The 20,471-nt window shown below is 38.4% G+C and overlaps 1 protein-coding gene across 1 annotated transcript in view; it reads left to right on the top strand.

Annotated features, from left to right (window-relative positions):
• Positions 1-20,471, top strand: part of ITGBL1 (integrin subunit beta like 1) — a 137,361-nt gene that overhangs the window by 110,514 nt on the left and 6,376 nt on the right. The window contains exons 8-9 of the mRNA XM_061472816.1: positions 5,724-5,840; positions 17,355-17,501. Coding sequence (XP_061328800.1) covers positions 5,724-5,840; positions 17,355-17,501 — 264 coding nt within the window. The remainder of the gene's footprint in view (positions 1-5,723; positions 5,841-17,354; positions 17,502-20,471) is intronic.

Here is a 20,471-nt window from a genome sequence, read left to right as displayed (position 1 = left end):
CCTCTGCTAAAGGTCAGTGCATTGTGACGAGCAGCATAGTGCACCTTCCACACTCTGCAGCTACAGCTGAGCAGTCTGTACAGTGGACAAACCACATTTAAGGGCTCTGATGTTCTTCATTTCACTGAGATGGTAAGAGAGAACCTGTTATGCTAACCTATCCAGCTGTTTTGTCACAAAACCCCAAACACGTTGGGGCATTGGAGACAACAGAACTGTACTAATGTGAATTCATAAACCGTTTTTACAGGAGGAAACCTTTTTTTCCCCACCATGAGTAGAAGTCGCAGATTACATTGTTCATAATTACAAGTAGAGCATTGCTCTTGCTTGCCCAAAATCCTTCTAAGAAACTAATCCTCAGATTTTCATAGTTTGTGTGAGATCAGCCAGATATTCAGGTGTTCAAAGGGCTTCCGATGATTTTGTTTGCACATACTAAAGATGCCTCCAAAGGTCTTCTTTTTCTGGCATCTCATAAACCATCCAACCAATCAGGTCCAAGAATTGCCAGCATTTTAAAAGCCAGGCATCCCTCTATGTATAAGACAGAATTATTTTTTATCTAGTCAATACAATATTTTTATATGTGGAGGGGTTTTTTTGTTTGTTCCTTTCGTGTGGTTTGGGTTTTTTCGTTTGCTTTGTTTTGGTTTTTTGGTTTTGTTTGTTTGTTTTTTGTTTTGTTGTTTTTTGATTTTTTTTGTTTGTTTGTTTTAAATGAAAAGCCTTTTAAGGTGTGGGAAGTCTTTCCAGGATATTTTGGGAATGGAGCATGCAAAATAAACTGTGAGTGCCCAGTGAGGAATCTGTACTTGTTTTCTGTTTGAGTCTATGAATTCCTCCGCATTGATCAAACTCAGCTGGATTGCACTGCTCTTAATGCCTCAGACTGAACAGGGCATGATGAGATTGTCAACCCTGCAAGCCCTGCACTTTGTTTGCCCATTTTGTGGTACTTAAGTTTATTCCCTTTACTGGACTCCTTCCCCTCCTCCCGCCACCACCCAGTCAGTGAATTTTCCTTTTCTTTACCTGAAGCTTCTACATCCTACCTTTTATTTCCCTATGTCATGTCTGCTTCCCCTCATTTACTGTGTCCCCTGAAGCTTTGTGATCTGCACAAATCCTCCCATCCCCCTTCTCTGATTTGCCATTTCTGATCATTATTTTGGATCTTCTGTTCCCATCCAGCATGAAATGGTTTCTGCTGGCAGAAAGACACAGCAGCTTTACTGAATGTTCTTAGGTTGCCTGACATTGCTTGATAACAAAGAAATTGTGATTTCTGATAGGTAATGCTTTCAGATCTTAAGTCTGGAACAGTCATAGGGCAGAAAACTCCTTCCTAAAGGCATATTCCCTTATATTTATTACTAGCCTGAAACACCATCTTTCTGAGGTACCAATGAACCTTTACAAAAATCTCAGTGTAATTTAGTGCTGTATTCCTTAAACATTTAAAAAAAATAAGGGTTGTTTTTTTTTTTTCATTTAGAACATAAAAATTCAGCACCATGCACAGAAAAATCCTATATACTGTAGTTATAGACAGGAAAAGACAATGAGATAGATCTTACATTCTTACATATTCAGTGTTTATTTTTACATTGAAAGCTATTAGTGTTTCTTCCTGATATTTTTTTGCTGACAATAACAGGGTAAAAATGTTTTATTATGTAAATGATATACTTCTAGCACAGTGTTTTAAAATGAAAATTACCTGTATAAAAGAGACTTTCCTTCATTGTACATAAGCAGCTGGAAATTGGTTTGAATGCATATGCAGCTAGTGGTCACAGTAATTTTTATGGGAGCAGGTTTGCTGTAAGTCTAGGTACTGTTCACTTTAGTTATGCTTTCAAAAATGTTGGACAAGAGGAATGAAAAAATGCTACAGTAAATGATGGATAAAATCAAAAGCTAAATGCTTAAGGTGTAGATTTTTAGAATTCTATAGTCAATTATCTAATAAACTCTAATAATTTTAATGAGATGTGGCTCTTTAATTCCCTTTTAAAAACTGAAGACTCCACCCTAAGCTGGTAATTTTTCAGTCTTCAAGTAATAACAATTATATAAGTTAATACTTCTATTGACATCAATGCAAGGAAAGAGTGTGGGGAAATATTAAGACCATAGACAAATAAATTCTTGGAATCTTTCACTGGAGTAAATAGGTGAAGTTTTTCAATGCTAATAGCTAATACAACCTCCATCATAAAGCTTTCTTCATCTGAAATCATTGGGTGATGAAATTTACTCCCGCGGTTTAGCAATGAGAAGCCCCCTGCTAAAAAATGCCTCAGCTGAAGTTATTTCTTTTTACTCATAAAGTGTAGCTTTTGCATATACAGTTGAGAAGGTGTGAAACATTATAGCCCTTCTGTGTTTAATTGTTTCTGCATGCCCTGGAATTTAAAGAGAATTTAGGATGTGTTTGGCAGTAGCTTTCCCTCTATAATCAGGTTGCTATGGTAAACCTATTATTCTAGACAATGAAAGTATGTTTAGTGAAGTGCTGATCCCTTTTCAGTATAATGTGAACCTCAAGTTACTTTTGAATGATTGAATTTGTTTGGTAGGTATTGTATCACTATAACTAAGAGAAGGTCACAGAATAAAGTGTGGCTTCTGTTATTTTGGTAGTATATACACTTGACAAAGTAGTAGTATGGCTGAAGCAAGCTTACCCTGCAGAGATCTTATACTGGTTTTCTCAGGGAAGCAATCTGAAATTTATTGTTACAAAATGTTACTAATTTCTGTGTTGATGTATATGGTGATAAAATGAGACTTCAGAGTTTACATTTACGACATCATGTATGTGTGCTGCATGTACCCTGCATCCTACATAGATATCTGTTCAGAAGCAAAAGGACTTTAATTGTCTGTTAAATTATTTCCACAGATTTTCCACTTTACTTAATCTAATCAAATCTCAGTACTTGTGAGAGTAAAAGGTACTTTAAGCCAATACCAAGTTGCAATTATTTAGTGCCACTACTAAATTAACTTCTTTCATTCCTAGTGCTGATTTTGTCACATTTCTAAAAGAAAAGGGATGATGAACTAATACTTTGACTATCAATTTTGGCAGCAGTGTACTAAACTACTATAACTGTATCTTTGAATATTTAAAACAAGGAAATAACTTGGAGGAATCATTTTCCAGAGTACTTACTGACTGAGGTTTCTGTCCATTTTCAAGACACTTTCAGTTCTGCTGAGGTCTGCATCAGATGATCTAAATCATACCCTGAAACTAGGTGGGAGCCAGCTGAAATAAAATATGAGGCACAAATATCAGCATGGAATTTGGGTTTTTTGAATATATGTGTTGGTATTTCATTCATTAGTTCAGATGAGAAGATTGAAAAAGTAGAGCCTAAATCCCTTTGTGCTTGATGGAGAGGACAATCTGAGATTGTACATATATATGACAAAAATGTGCCCCATCTGCCTAGGGATGGGATATTCATCAGCTTTTCTTGCTGGTGTATCTGTTGCACATTAACTAAAATGAATAAATATTAATTGCAGCAGGGACTGAGAGGAACCTGTTCCCATTCCAGTGCAAGTGCCCAGCCACTGGGCTCCCAAGTCATTCTGACTTATTAAATTAAGCATTACAGAAGGTAGTACTTAATTACAGAACATGCAGGCGCCTCATTACAGAACCTTCTTTTGTACCTCTGGAGGATTTTCCATCTCTGCTGACTCCTCTCTTCAAAGCAACTTATTTAAACTGATTTTATTGTCCTTCAGGCATCCTCCTTAGTACAGTGTTAGTTGGCCAGGATACCACTGTTAAGGATGGTTCTTTTGTTTATTTTATAGAGTCTTCACAACAGATGGGTCCTGTTCATCAGGTATCTATCTGCTTACAGGTGACTGTGCTTTGGGACACTGTGATGTGACATTTTTGTACACGTAGCAAGCTTGTCTAAGGTGTATGCATAGAAAGAGACTGTGAGAGCCCGAAACAGTAACAAGTTGGACTCATTAAAAATCTCCATATATTTAAATACTAAGGAATGATTATTTTTTTTTTTTCCCCCAGTTTCTAATGTAGCTGTTCTTGGTAAATAATTATAGGTTAGTGAATGCAGGCAAATAATATCAGTCATTCTGCAGACAATCATATCTTAAATGTTGACATGGTTACCAAATACAACTGTGATGTGGTAGATGCATTTCCTATAGTAAGTTTCTTTCTGGAGTGATTATTCTCATATAATTGCCAGTGCAACTGTTTTAAAAAAATATATATTATTAAGGTATTGTGAAGTATTTGCTGTTAATGCTCTCTGTCAGCATGTCTTTTATTAAGATTCTTGCACTTTAAACTGATCATAAAATGTCCTTCTAGATTGAATCCTGGCACATAGAATGTCAGCTCAAAAGTGCATTGTACAAGTACATTGCTGCTTGGGAACATGAAGAGTAGAGCAGCTATAAAATAAGCTGAGAATTTTTTTCCATAGGTAATAAGATTTCTCCCTACACCAACATAATTAGACTGGAGTGGTTTTTTTTAGAAAAAAAAAACCCAACAGTTCTAACCTGTGTAGATTAGACGTTTCAAAAGAAAAAGAAGAAAAAAAAAAGAAAAAAGGAGAGAGATTAAGAATAATTTAGCAGTATGTGTTGACCTAAAAGGTTTTATTGTCACAAAACCTAGTGTTAGAAAAGCCTTACTAAGGGTCTTCTTAGCAGTCCTTTCCCGAGGGGAAATGCTGAGACGAAAGACCAGTGTGTGCAGTTCTGGTGTTCTCAACATAAAAAGGACATGGAACTGTTGGAACAAGTCCAGAGGAGGGCCACAAGGATGATCAGGGGACTGGAGCACCTCCCGTATGAAGACAGGCTGAGGAAGTTGGGGCTGTTCAGGCTGGAGAAGAGAAGGCTGCGTGGAGACCTCATAGCAGCCTTCCAGTATCTGAAGGGGGCCTATAGGGATGCTGGAGAGGGACTCTTCATTAGGGACTGTAGTGATAGGACAAGGAGTAATGGGTTAAAACTTAAACAGGGGAAGTTTACATTGGATGTAAGGAGGAAATTCTTTCCTGTTAGGGTGGTGAGGCGCTGGAATGGGTTGCCCAGGGCGGTTGTGAATGCTCCATCCCTGGCAGTGTTCAAGGCCAGGTTGGACGAGGCCTTGGGTGATATGATTTAGCGTAAGGTGTCCCTGCCCATGGCAGCGGGGTTGGAACTAGATGATCTTAAGGTCCTTTCCAACCCTAACTATTCTATGATTCTATGACAGAGTATTTGAAGAGTTATGTTTCTCAATGAATAGAAAGTGTCTTAGATAGCCCTGTGCGTAGACTATTTAATTCTAATTGCATTCATGTTAGAGTGCCTGAGATGTGCTTAATATTTTAGATCAATTACAGAGGTTAATTGTGCAGTTAAGCATGTGCCATACTCTGTTATGCAAAGTTGAGATATGAAAAACATACAATGCCAATTATTGCTTATTGTTGCTGTTTTCATCAAGATATAACAGTAATATCTTTTGCTTGTTGCCATGGAGAGGGAATAGTTGGTTTTGTTTGTTGATTTTTTTTTTTAATAGTGTTTATGTGAATGCTTTAATTAATACACAGTGACTTGTAATTTGCTTTTGGGGGGGTGAGGGCGTAGAATAAGTTTGGTTTATTCCTTCAATTATTTTAGTTTACTGAAATCATGACTCTAACAATTATTTATTCTTTCAGGGAGATGTGAATGTGGCCAATGCGCTTGTTTCCCTCCAGGAGACAACAGAGTTTATGGCAAAAACTGTGAATGTGATGATCGACAGTGTGAAAATGTGGACGGCGATGTCTGTGGAGGTATGTATCCACATAACATAATCTATATAAATCCTGACAATGTATAACTTTGTTCCCTCTGATTTTATAACAGAATGTCACTATAGACTATTGACATCATTGATTAATTATAACAGATTATAGATTTTTGGAGAGAAGCAAGCTCTGTGAAAGCTGAATATGTTAGTGAATATTTGTTTTAAAGCTTCAGAAACGCTAACAACGAAGTAGATTAAATACACCTAATAGAAAAATGTAAATTCTATATTAGAACCCAAATTCCATAAGTGTTCATTAGAGGCGAATAGAGGCACGTAAAGGAAAATCTGAAAAATTAGGTAAATTTACTTTGCATTTAGTACAGTTGATGTTTTACTGAGAATATTGTATTTTATCTAAAAATAATAATGACAGCAATACTTTTCAATGTGTCATATTCACCGACAGTGATATGTCTGTTTTCTAAAATAGTAGTAAAAATTTATTATGAAAGAATCTGAAATGCTTGAGCTACGTTGTCATTGTAATTGTACATGCAGGAGGTTTATTTTAATGTTGACAGTGAAAACCTTATTTTTCGATTTTTTCAGTAATATGTTGCTGTTAAGCAGCATATCAGGTTACTTTTAGATATGTAAATGAGTATATACCATATGGTGTTTTAAAAACAGGTGAGGAGTATTTGTCTTAAATGCTCTCTTTCTAGCTTTCACTGGCTCTATTTCAAAAATTACTCTTTAATTCTTAATATTAACAAAATAGTTGGTGCGTAGAATCATAGAATCACAGAATCGTTAGGGTTGGAAAGCACCTTAAGATCTCTATGTAAGGAAAAAGAATATTGCTTCATAATCCTGTGTACATAAAAAAAGTCTGACTAAAGGGAATATTTCTTCAAGGTGTTGGCTATGCAGAATGTAGGAAATATATAGAATCATAGAATAGTTAGGGTTGGAAAGGACCTTAAGATCATCTAGTTCCAACCCGGTGCCATGGGCAGGGACAACTCACGCTAAATCATATCACCCAAGGCTTTGTCCAACCTGGTCTTAAGCACTGCCAGGGATGGAGCATTCACAACCTCCCTGGGCAACTTATTCCAGTGCCTCACCACCCTAACAGGAAAGAATTTCCTCCTTACATCCAATGTAAACATCCCCTGTTTAAGTTTTAACCCATTACTCCTTGTCCTATCACTACAGTCTCTAATGAAGAGTCCCTCCCCAGCATCCCTATAGGCCCCCTTCAGATACTGGAAGGCTGCTATGAGGTCTCCAGGCTGAACAGCCCCAACTTCCTCAGCCTATCTTCATATGGGAGGTGCTCCAGACCCCTGATCATCCTCATGGCCCTCCTCTGGACTTGTTCCAACAGTTCCATGTCCTTTTTATGTTGAGGACACCAGAACTGCACACAATACTCCAAGTGAGGTCTCACAAGAGCAGAGTAGAGGGGCAGGATCACCTCCTTCGACCTGCTGGTCACGCTCCTTTTGATGCAGCCCAGGATACAGTTGGCTTTCTGGGCTGCGAGTGCACACTGAAGCCGGCCCATGTTCACTTTCTCATTGACCAACACCCCCAAGTCCTTCTCCACAGGGCTGCTCTGAATCTCTTCTCTTCCCAACCTGTAGCTGTGCCTGGGATTGCTCCGACCCAGGTGCAGGACCTTGCACTTGTCATGGTTAAACTTCATGAGGTTGGCATCAGCCCACCTCACAAGCGTGTCGAGGTCCCTCTGGATGGCATTCCTTCCCTCCAGCGTATCAACCAAACCACACAGCTTGGTGTCATGGAAAATTCTAGTTTGAATGTTGAACCTGCCATGGTAATAGTTTGTAACACTTGGTGTATTCAATAATATGAATGTGTATAAAACGAATAATTTGAAATTTAATTTTGCATAAGGGAAATAAAAGCTGATAAAACCACTGAAAAGCTGGGTCCTATTTGTTATAAATTAAGTACTTGGGAACTGAAAAGTCATCATTCTCCATGGTTAAAAATACCTCTCCCATTTATGTCATTCATATTTTTTATTATTTGATGGCATTTTTTTAGTGTTTATATTGGTAATGCTATTGCACATTTTTGAAATTATAAACAAAAATTCTGTTGTTCCTTATTAGAAAGGATACAGAGGCTGGCTGAAATACCTCACACTTATATGAAGAATCACCTCAACACCTGACCAGTGTCCAACTTATTACTGTTCAGGAGATACTTTTCAGAGATATTACCTGAATAAGGTCTCCCCTTTACTCTAAATAGCTTTGCCCAAAAAAAATGGTAGAAATTAATCAATTATTTTAAACCCATACACTTTAAGCTTCTTTTCATAATTTTGAAACAACTAATAAAAAGGAAAGCCAGCTCATGAACTATATTAGTCTCAGGCTCCATTTTTTTCACTTCCATTCAAGCTGATAGTTTAGTTACTAATGATTCTCTGGAGGTGAAAGGAATTATATGGGAAAATGCATTTCGAGTGACTGTGCCCTGTTTGAAATTGCATTGCGCAGCATCTACTGACAGCACTTCAGAAAGCCCGCCCTTTGATTTTTGCTGGTACAGGGACCTGAGCTTATTCCCAATTCTTTCCCTGAAATCTTAGGATAAGCGCCAAATCAGGAGTCATGTTGTCCTGGGCTTTTTTTTGTGAGTAAGAGGAGAGTAGGAAATGTGGCATATAGTGATTAAAACTACCAAGATCTAAGCTGACCTCTGAAGTGCTTCAAGGAAGACTAGAGCATCTTTGCTTACTTGCAGCTCTCTGAACTTGGTGAGGTGATGCTGGTCTCTAGAGTTTTACTCTTCCCAGTTAGAAGTCATGCCACTACTAATACCGTCCTCTAAAATTATTGGATTTCTGTTGTAGATATGTTGGGATTCCAGTGGCAAATAATTGGCAAATTATTTTTTCATGTTCTTGATATTTTATTTCTTGTGCTATTTCTAAATATAATTTGAAGTATTTTTAATTTATTCTAGATTTGGTTGTAATTTACTCTCTGAAGCATGTTTCTGTGTTGTTCTTATTTTATGTTTCTATTTACTTTCATTCTTTTACAGAATCCTCTCTCTTCTCATGCCACAGAAATGCTTCTTGTGCTTGTCTGATTTTCCAGTGGGAAGTGCACTGAGATTCAGATTAAGAAATAGAGATGTCTTACTAATCATGTGATTCTCTTCCATACACCACTTTTCCTTCTCTCGGCTTTCTTTCCTTTCCAGAAACCTTGTTTTCTTTCACCATCCAGTGTCCATCTGTATTTCTGAGCTACTTCTCTCGAGACCACCCCTGACCCTAATAACTTAAGGCAGTACCTATTAAGGCATAAGTACTTAGTACAAGAATGTTTATCTTCAGAGAATCCCCATCAGTTCCAGCTTTCTGTTCACTCACCACTTAGTAAGTGAATTTCCCTTACTTCCCGTCACCTTCAAACTTATAATATGAGCCATTTACTCCTTTTGCATTTTCTGCTACTTCATCTTTCACTCTAGCTTCTACCAACATTTTCTTTTAGATGCCTTTTCCCACAGTTTCTGACCAAATGTAGGAATTTCTGCCATTGTTATCCTTTTCAGATTCTCAATAGCCTCTGATGTTACTGATGATATCTTCAACAATCTGTAGCAATTGCCGGATATTTTGCTTGGCTGTCACTTTGTATCCTGATAATATTTTGAATATTTCCTTTGATATTTCACACATCACTCTTATTAGGAGATTCTACCAATTTTAACCTTGTTTTCTTTCCTTTTTGCAACTTATCCATTTACAGCACTTCTCTCATTAATTTGGCATGCACCTCTCTCTCTCTTCCTTTCAGGTTTGTTCATGCTTCCATCTCAGCCTGACCCTCTTGACACCTCTTGCTGAACTGCTTATTCCTTCCTCTTTCCTTCTGTTTTCATTACTATTTTTCTGCCACTGTTGCTATCTAGGCAATCACTGTCAAGCCTTCAGAGGATTGTAAGCTGGACTCTGTGAAAGTGCAGGGTCTGACAGTGAGCACTGAGTACCAGTAAACACAAGAAAGGCGGACCAGTGTTTTCAGATCAAATGCATGCTGAAATGAGAAATGTGAATGACAACCTAAATGCTTTGAATAAAAATTGGTATTGGCCTCCTCTGACCAGCAGAGATTGATTAATAGCTTGCTTTCCAGACCAACTGTCCATGCGACTGTAGGAAGACATGAAGCGAAAGATGTGATAAATTAGGGTACAACTGAGTGAGGCCTTATTACCATGTTTCTGCATGATTGTAGTGAGTCATTCACTTAAAAATTCAGCTGTCCATCATTGCAGTACCAGGAATAGAGACATTGCATCTCCACAAAGATAGAGGTTGCAGGAGGACTTGGCATAGATTCCACAGCACTCTGCTATTAGAAATGGATCTATAGAATCATAGGGAGCCTTGAGTTGGAAGGGACCTTAAAGATCACCTAATTCCGAATCCCATGCAACAGGCAGAGATGCCTTTCACTAGACGAGGTTGTTCAAAGCCCCATCCAACCTGGCCCTGAGCGTTTCCAGGGATGGGGCAGTCACAGCTCCTCTGGGCAATCTGCTCCAGTGTCTCACAACCCTTATTGTGAAAAAGTCCTCCTTATGTCCAAGGTAAACCTATCCTCTTTAGGTTTAAAACCATTGCCCCTATCTGTCACAACAGGCCTTGGTAAAAAGTCTCTGTCTTTCTTATTAGCTGTCTTTCCTAATATTGAAAGGCTGCGATAAGTTCTCCCCAGAACCTTCTCCAGGCTGACAACCTCAACTCTCTCAACCTTTCTTCACAGGAGAGGTGTTCCAGCCCTCTGACCATCTGGACTTGCTTAAACAAGTCCGTATCTTTCCTGTACTGGGGACTCCAGAACTAGATGCAGTACCCCAGGTTGGGTCTCATGAGAGTGGAGTAAAGAGGGAGACTGACCTCACTCAGCTTGCTTTCCAGGTTCTTCATTCGTGTTCCTCTTCCTTTATTTGTGCTTCTGCACAGAGACTCGATATGCTATAGCTGGATGAGGTGTCTCATTGCAGCCTTTTTGAGATAGATATGTTCTACTTAGAGGCCCATTCCCTACAGTTGTTTTTTTCAGTGATGTAAGTTTTGCCCAGGTGTATTGCAGTTATTGCAGTATTTAACATCATGTATTCTTCAACTTTACTTGGTTCCTTGAGTCTTTAGTGTGCAAGTTAAGTGCTTTTGGTGCACAAAATGACTGGAGAATCACAGGTCGCCAGCATTAGTTCTTTCTTGGCTCAGCTATGTCACTGATGTACACCAGGCTTGATATTTACTTACCTTACTGTTCCTGATGAGAGATATTTTTCCCTGTCCTCTGAGGTTATGGCTGTGCTGCTAGCTGCAGGTGTGTCTTGAGCTTTCAAGTGTCATTTGTTCCCCTACTGTGACTAGTCATTGATGTCATGGTTGGCTGCTCCACCTCACTGGGTGACTGTTGTCTATTATGTTCTGTTCTCTTTCAAGATTGAGGGCAGGCAGGCAACAAGAATTCAGAACAGCAAAGATCAATTTGAAATTGATTTGGTAATGCTTTTAATGCCATTCATTTTGATTCGTGCTCAGGACCATTATTGGCCTATTGCCACAGCAAAGTATCAACCACTGAAAGAATAAAACTGAAGCCCTTTCGAATCTTCTGCATGCTACACATTGGTGCAGGATTATGATGCTTAAAAACTCTACAATAAAAGCAAACCGAACAAAACCAGTAAAAATGGTTGAAGTTCCACACAAGTTTGTCACTAGGGCCACTAGCAAAGGTTGAGACTCATAACAGGCAACCCATTCCTTGCACTAATATTGCTTCACAGAAACAGAAGTAGATAGGGCATTTATGGAACTCTCAAATATACCTAAAATGCAAATTAGGAGAGGAAGATAATATCAGCCTGTCTCCCAGCCAAAGACAGCTTTTGGCACTGACCAGTCTATAAATTCAGAGATGTGAATACAACTCCTGACATGGCTTCTCAGACTACACAGGACATAATGTCAAAGTCTTCAGCTGCCTAACATTAGCCACCCTGTATGATTTTTGATAACCAAGGCTACTCTTGCCTGACCCCAGCTTGGCTCCACAATGACCCAGGGATGCCTGCCTATTTGCTGCCTTCATGTCCAAGGATGTCCTTGATGTCTTAGGATATGTCAAATGGCATTAGGCATCTAAATATAATGGTTACAGAATTTGCTAGATATTTTTATATTATTTAGTAGAGATTCTTGTTATGGTATTTCTTATTGAAAAATGCCACATGCTCATTAGCTGCTACAAAAAAGTGAAAATGTTTTAGGTAGTGGAGAAGTCAAAGGCTACCTGGCATAAAGTTACTGTGATTTAGGGTTTTATTTTACACCAGAAAGTAGAGACTTAATGATTCAATGCCTACATCCTTGCACTTAATTTACTTCATCCTAGTTTTAAGGGACATCCAGGGACAGCAGCAGATAAATTCAAAAGCATCAGTAGGTACTGAATTAATTTTAATTGGATCTTTCTGTTGAAATGAGCAGTAAAGGAATTAGGAGTGCATCAACATTGATTTTGATTAGTTGATGATTAATAGATATAATTTGCAGATCTAAAAGGGATTTATATGTTGAACCTCATATGTTAGGCTACAGATAACCCTTACACTGTACTCATGCTTCCCCTATTTGAAGTCTGTGTACCATGTGCAACTAAAGCCTGTCTCTGACAAGGCCATGCTCTGAAGACTCCAAGTCATGTGCAGCCATGCCAACATCCCTTGGAAGCCTGTTCCAGTATTCATCATCTTTGGAATGCTGTTTTGTTTCTCAAATGAATTTGTCGATATCAGCTTTTCTCTATGGTTCTTGCTTTGTCTTTCTCTCATATAGTTTGATAAACCCCATTCTACTACCTTTAAAGAAGGCGTTTCAGATCCTGCTAAAGCATTTCTTAGCCCTTTCCCCCCTTTTTTTTTTAATTTCTTTCCTATTTTTTTTCTTTTCTTTTTTTCTTTATCTTTTCAATAGGCTAAGCAGATACAGATCTTTTAATTTAATTCAACAACCCACTTTTTCTGCCCCTTGAATTCTTTCTTTGGAACTTCTTGGGACTCTTCCAAGTTTATAAAAATCTCTTCAAACATCGATATCAGAGTGAGGACTTTAATGTCCATCTCATTAATGCTCTAAAAGTTCCTACTCACTTCTGTCCCTACTCAGTCCTTTCCTGGTACATGCATATGATAATGTTAGCCCTTTTCATTGCAGTGCTTCACTTGACGGTTATACTGAACTACCTGTCTGTTGTGTTGCTCAAACTGGAGCCACAGTCTTTATTATTAGACTTGGACAATACTAAGTGACCTATTATGTAAATAAAATAGGTAACTAGTATTTTTTTCGCATTTAAATTTGATTTTCCTAACTGCAGTTGTCACAACTGTTCAAGTAATGGAATTCTACCGATATTCAATAAAAAACAAAATCAGTGATCCGGTAATGCTTTTAACAACTCTTTTAGCATAGGGCAGGTTAATGAAGCTTCCTCATTTAAAAATATTTCCCCCAGGTAGATGTTTTTTAATATTCTCTTATGTCAATAATACAATGGAAATTTCTTTATCACAGTCCTGTAATAAAAAAATAGAAAATCCTGTTTCTATTGAAATACAGAGAGAAATATTTGTTTCATTTACTGCATTGTTCTAAAGCAGAGATCCTGCATTACTCTGAGATTTTTCATATCCTTTTTACACTTTTAAAACTTCCTATTTTTCATCTGGTTATGTTATTAATTATTTTGAGGAACTCATTCTTTTGAGTTGCCAAATTTTGTTTGGGGTTGACATGAGTTTGCCCTTTGTGAACATAATCCGGTCATAGTCAGTCTACAGATAAGAGCCACCTTTCTCTGCAACGGATATTTCACCTTTTTCCTCAGGCTGACATTCCCATGTAGTGCTGCCTTTTGTACTAGAAAAATTATCATGCAGGTTGTTTGGGAACTCTGACAACAGTTTTGTGAGTAGTCCTAAACTGAAGTTTCCTACAACCACACAGTTTTATTTCCAGGCGCGATAAGAAATAATTCATCCTAGGGTCCAGTTTGATTTGGGCTGATTTGGGTTACAATGGACCTCCGCTAGTAATGTGTCACAGCTTTCTTTGTTACCTCACTCATATTTCATATTTAAATCTTGTGGTTATTGGATTTACTGATAGTTTTAAACAAAGTGACAGTGTCTTTAACAACCATTTTTTTCTTGCCTGCTTCTTCTCATCCTGAATCTTCCTCATTCCTGATTGGAATTAATGTTTAAAACATTCTGTTATATATTTAAATGTTCGTTAACTCAAGTCTTCAACACAGGTTTTAATAAGTGAAGATCTATAGTCTCAGAGCTATTGCAATATAGAATTTGCTTGTGATTTTAAGCGTTTTTAGTTAAATATGAATTGATAATACACCAACACTTTCCAGTAAATCTGTTTCATCTGAATAGATAAAGTAGGATTTTATCATGTTACCAAATTCAGTTGGACTGGACTTCTTCAATTAGAGATTTTTCTTTTCCCCTTTCCTCTATGATTGCTGTATTCCTGAATTTTATTCTCCTCTATGGAGGGATTTATATTCAGATCAAAAGGACCCAAGAGCAAGAGGAGCAACCTGTTGTTGCTTATAAGTTTGAGAGTCTGGGATTTATTGGAATGAACCTGGGACACTTTTAATGTAATTTGAATATTACATTCAACTGAAAAGCCCTTCTTTTTGATCAGCTTGTTTGGACATATTCAGACAAATGCAAAGAGCCTTTGCAAGGAGGATATACACAACTAAATTGTGTAAAGCAGTTTTTCGTAGGCTAGCACATACTGAAGATAACAAGGAGTTAACAAGCACTAGGCTATGCACTTGCATCCTCACCACCCTGGTGGATGAGGCATCTGAAGAGCTGCAGCTGCCCAAGCTGGTGTCAGCTAGGAGTAAATATTATTTTTGAGAAGTTAAGACAAAAGAATCATTTATGTTTTGAGGATTTATATGGCATCAAGGAGAAAAATGGTCATGTCAGAAAAATGCATGTCAAATTTTATGCAGTAAACTGTAAATTCTGTTTGCTGCAAATTTATAGATTATTAATTACTTTTTTATTTGACTTATGTAAAGGTTTTGCAGACATGATCAGTCTCTGCATTCTGTAAATCATAATGACCATACAAGAAAAACGATACAAAATTATTTTCTCAGTAGAATCAGCATGGATTTCTTACTATTCACTGCTAAAATGAGTACAAGTATTTGTATCTCCACAGATAATTTTCCAACACCGTTATCCAGTTTTATATTTTGCTCTTCAGTGGTTGAGCTATTCTCAAATCAATCTATAAGTTACGAATTAAAATAAAGAAGGCAGATAGAAATGCTCTGTGAGAAGCCTAGCTATAAGTTAATGTAGACAATTGGATGACGTCTACCTGGAAGGAACATATGGCAAAGTCAATATGCTTATTTTCTATCTCTTGTATTTTTATTTGTGGTATAGCTGTTCTTATTTCCCAATCTAACAAAGAAACTAAAGTTGCATTAAGCTTCCATTGTTGCTAGTTATAAAGTTTTAATATTTTATAGCTGTGAAATGCATATATGTAAATTTGTAATTGCTGAATCAATACTGCCATATTAAAAATGTGTCATTGTTACTGAGCATTTCAAGTTGTATAGATAATGAGATCAAAAACCTCCAAGATCAATACACAGTCTGGGGTACAAAAATTATTCTGAACATTTAGATCACTGTATATGACAGCTTCAAGACTTTGGAGCACCCAGTAATTAAGGAATTACACTTATAGCAAACTACAAAGTTTGTGTCTCCTTTGGGTTTCAGTCAGTGCTGCCTTCCCACTGTTGTCTCATGAGAAGTCCACAAATCAGAAAAACAAAATTGGTGATTTGCCTCTGCTTCCTACAGTTCCATGCTTTACCAGATACTATTACTGCTTGTTCCCAGCCCACGATCCCAAATTATCTCAGTTCCTTTGTTTCCACTCCCTTGGCCTACATAGCAGGTAGAATAGGACAAAAGTCACTGGTATGTTTTATTTGCTTCTTTTAAGCCCAGTAAGCAGAAAAGCTAAGGAATGATCTCCTCTACTGCAGAAATATTATTCAAGGTTGAAAAGTGAAATTCTGTCCGGGAGATATTTCTTAATTATTTTTAATTTTTTTTTTTTTTTCTATTTTCCATTTTTGTATTCTTGTCTGCATTTATTGCCACCTTTCCTTTCTTTCTGGCCAGATTTCCTACTCTGTTATTCAACATATTTTCTGGTTTTATGAATCTTTGTGCAAATAGTTCTCAAAAATTCTGTTTCTTTATTTTTTTCTTTTCTAAACATTGATTATCACTTCTAGCCTCTATCTTTGACCCAAGTTCAAGGGTTTCTTTGGCCTTTTCCTCGCTTGTCACTCCCTACCTTTCTTTCCCTAACATTTCAGAGTGTATTCCTCTCCCCTTACCCTCTGTTTTATGGTTTTTTTTTTCTTTCCTCTTTTCTTTATGTCCTTTCATTTCTCCCTGTTTCCCCCCTTATTATTAATAATCTTTTGATATCTATGTCATTGCTTTTGTACTTTTGTTTTGCCTGTCCATCTTCCCTCTCATTCAGACTTCTTGTCTTGATCTGGGAATTGACATCTATGTGTTCGTGTGGAGAGCTGGGATAGCTGTGCCTGGAAAGAAGATGCAGAACAGCAACAGGATGTTGTTAGGATGATGAAACTCTGCAGGTTGCCAGTTGGGTTTACATACAACCAATTATAGCAATTGCATGAGACCCTGGAGGAATTATCTTCATCCTTTATTGTATCATAGAGTCATAGAATAGTTAGGGTTGGAAAGGACCTTAAGATTATCTAGTTCCAATCACCCTGCCATGGGGAGGGACACCTCTCACTAAACCATGTCACCTGAGGCTCTGTCCAGCCTGCATATACATATAACCTTAAATGAGTTTAATTTGTAGTAATTGCAGAGTATGTTGAGCTCAGGCATTGCACAGCCACTCTCTCGACTGCAGCAGATAACCAGCAGTAATGGGCTGCTGGAGGAGATGGCAACTTTTAATTCCCTTGCCTTCTCTGCTGTGTGCTGTGATCCTCTCAGCCCCGTGCTGGGATCTGCTTCTTCAGTTAACAGTATGGGATATGCAAGTGAGACTAGCACCAGCCTGCAGGGTTGAAGACCTGGCAGGAAAGAGGTTGTGTCTGCCCGCAGTACACTGGGGATTAGGGAACGTAACATAAAATTGAGATGATGTTGAGCTTTTTGGATGAAGGGGCCCATGTGTATGCTTTCCTGCACATCATTAGGGCACCATGTTTAACCCAAGAATGAGAGAACTGAAGGAGATGACCCTGCTGAGAAGCTGTTCTGTCCAACTATCTGTCTGTCTGTCCCATAGGATGCACTTCACAGTGCTTTCTCTTTGTTTTGCTCATAACTAACCTTGGTGTCATTACAGGCCATGGTATCTGCTCATGTGGCCGATGCATTTGCCAGGACGGGTGGTTTGGAAAGTTGTGCCAGCATTCAAGGAAGTGCAACATGACGGAGGAGGAGAGCAGAAGTCTCTGCGAGTCAGCAGATGGCATATTATGCTCGGGGAAGGGTAAGATCTGGCAGCTGAGCCACCCCATATCAGTGCCCCTCCAGAGGAAAACCGTCAGGTTCTGGAAGACTAATGTGCTTGGCTGTGGGTTATCGTTTAATAGCCCTTTCTTTCAAAGGCACTTATTATTAAAAGGATGTTATATTTGGCTCCTTAATGCACTTGCATCCATTTTGTCAAACCCCCACCACAGACATACGTGTTTAATAATGTTGCTGTCCTATGCAATTTCTTAAAAGTATATAATTTCCTTATGTGTTTATCTGATGGTCTGCATTGAACGGCTGTATATTATAAACAGTTAATGTTCCATCCAGATTGAGGGACAGAGGCATTGCCCACACTTCAGTGGGCAAGATGGCAAATGTACTATCTCAGGCAACGGTAAGTGGTGGAGAGTGTGCAACAGCAACTATCTCAGGTGGAGAGTGTGCAACAGCAACTTTTGGTATAATCACCTCCCTCCTCAGCAGAGCAGCAAAGGAAAGGTGGACATCTGCAGCCCCCACAACAGAATCCAACAAACCCTTATTTACTAAATTTTTATTCAGGTGCTTGCTTTAGTTTGTTGGGTTTGTTTGTTTGTTTGTTTTCCAGCTATGAAAAATTGCCCCAGGGAGGGATGAAATTTAGAAAATGTTGATAATTATCTGAAACTGTTCTCTGAGGTTTTTACCTTGCAGTCTTTCAGGCTAGAAAATTGCATTACTGGAAAGAAAGCTTTTTAGCTCCCCCATAATGCAAACTGCCTGTTTTTGTAATATAATATGCCTGAAAGAGACAAAAAATGGTTGGTGGGCCTGGCTGGAAGCTAAAATGCCCTCACTCCAGACTGGATGTGCCATTTCCCTTGTTCATATGTCTCTTGCACGGACAGGGAAGAAGCCTATTAACTGGAAGAAAACCCAGTTAGGGGCCTTTTACATCAGGCAGATTTCCAGCTGTCTCTTTAGTAGCTCTTGCTTCAGTGCAAAGGATATTTAAATGGGGTTTCCAGCCCGGCCTTCTTCCATCTGTATTATCACTTATCGGAATTCTCCCACACCACACCTTTTTATTTTGGGTTTTTTCTCCCCCCAGTTGTTGCAATGTCATAGAAAATAAGGAAGTTTCACTGTCTCTGCATTGTTTCCATGACTGTGGCTATCTTTAATTTAGTATGTGTGTAAGAGGATGCTGAGTTACTGGAGAAATGGAGCTACTGTGGTTTACTGCAGAAGTTAATTACTCTTAGTCTTGGTGTCCCTGTGATTTATTTTTTTTTTTTAAATATAAACTGTGAAGGTAGGGAATATGCTCATAATCAATAAAATGCACTATATAAGAATCTAAATATAAATGTGAAAAATTATTTTGAAATTTAAAATATTTGTATTGTCTGTTACCTTTTTGGAAATATGGCTGAGAGCCTGTTGAATACTCTGAGAACAATTAGCTTTAAGCATGTATATCAAGGCTACAATTTACTTTGAGGCTTTCAAAGTATGTAATCTGGCAGGAATTTGCAGAGGATATTTTCCCTCTGTTCTCTGTGCTGCCCAGGGGATGGTTTGGGATCTGATCACTGATACAGGGTGGAGCAGCCTGAAAGTTGCTCTAGGTTGTAACCTGCTGCATGCAGGTACTGCTTTTAAACCTGATACATGAATGCTGGCTCCAAAAGACCGGATTTTCTAAGGCAGTAGCACACTGTTGAGTAGCATTTACTTTCTGTGCAAATTGCAAACCTGCCCCTAAATCCATATTCAGCAGCACTGGTGGGATTATTTTAATTTTTTAGGTTTCTTCAGCCCCCAAACACAGGTGAGCTTCTCGTGTGACCGAGGGTTTCCTTGAGGACAGTCAATATAATAAAGCTGTGTCATATTAGGCGCTATAGCAGCTTTGTTGTGGGAGCAGCCGGTCATACGCGAATGCTTGTCCCAGCAGAAAAATCCCTACGTAAGACAACCTCAAGAAGCATGTAGCCAGTGAACACCGAGGAGACTACTGTCTCTTGCCTCTTCTCTGACCAGGATGGGGTTTTATTTGTAAGACAAATCTATTCTTGATACTTAAATATCTGGAAATCATACTTTAAAATGTTGTTCATAGCTAATGTGACCAGCACTATCCAGAGGTCAAAATGACAAATTGTTCTTTCTGTTTCATTGCATTGAGCCATACGTAACCATTACTGGTCAAATAAAAGGGAATTTTAAACCCATGAACTAATGGTGGTTATTCTGTCTCAGCTGGAAACCTAGCCAAGATATGCAAATGCAAAAATGGATTTGGGGATCTTGACTTTCTGTATGTAGGAGTTATGAACTCTAAGGAGTCCTGGTTTTCAGCAGGCAACTGCTGAGCACTGTCAGAAAATTACGCTCTGCTAACACAAGCAGAGTTGGGCATCCACATTGCTAGGGTGTTCTCGGAATCTTGGCTCGCTGACAACGCCACCTGTAGTAAAAGCTCTTCCCAAGGAAAACAGCAACACCCACCATGCTGCTGCCTCCCTGGCAGTAAATGCAGGGATGCAGATGGCTACTGTAACAGTGCAGGATGGGGGGCTAGGTAATGAGCCAAAGCCTATGCGAGAGGATCTGGCTGGGATCCCAGGGAACACCCTGCAACTCATTAGACTTGTTTTAATTAAACTGAGGAGCCTCCCAGAGCAGCATTCTCTGTTCAGGGAAAAGACATGATACATTTATTCTCCCTTACAGATTTTACATTATGGATTCTGATCTTCCTTGGTTGGCTTGGTGTTAAATTTGCTGTATCTTCTGCAAAATAGTTTTAAACATCACGGGCATCCCTCAGTAGCAGCATCAGTGCCCGCTTATGCAGAATCCCTTCAGGTTTCTCACAATGTCGTGCTCTTATTAACTGCTTTAATTTCACTGAAATTCTCATACAATTCATCATTTTTAGCTGTCAGTAGCTTGTAGTTTGTATAAACAGAAACTTCAGTTTAAATTACCCTCA

Source organism: Pezoporus flaviventris, unplaced genomic scaffold, assembly GCF_033815535.1.
Source record: "Pezoporus flaviventris isolate CSIRO_AGI_PZ_B2104156 unplaced genomic scaffold, CSIRO_AGI_Pfla_v1 ptg000072l, whole genome shotgun sequence".
In the NCBI taxonomy this organism is placed as follows: domain Eukaryota; kingdom Metazoa; phylum Chordata; class Aves; order Psittaciformes; family Psittacidae; genus Pezoporus; species Pezoporus flaviventris.
Note: the sequence above shows the minus strand (reverse complement) of the source record. Positions and strands in the feature narration are given on the sequence as shown.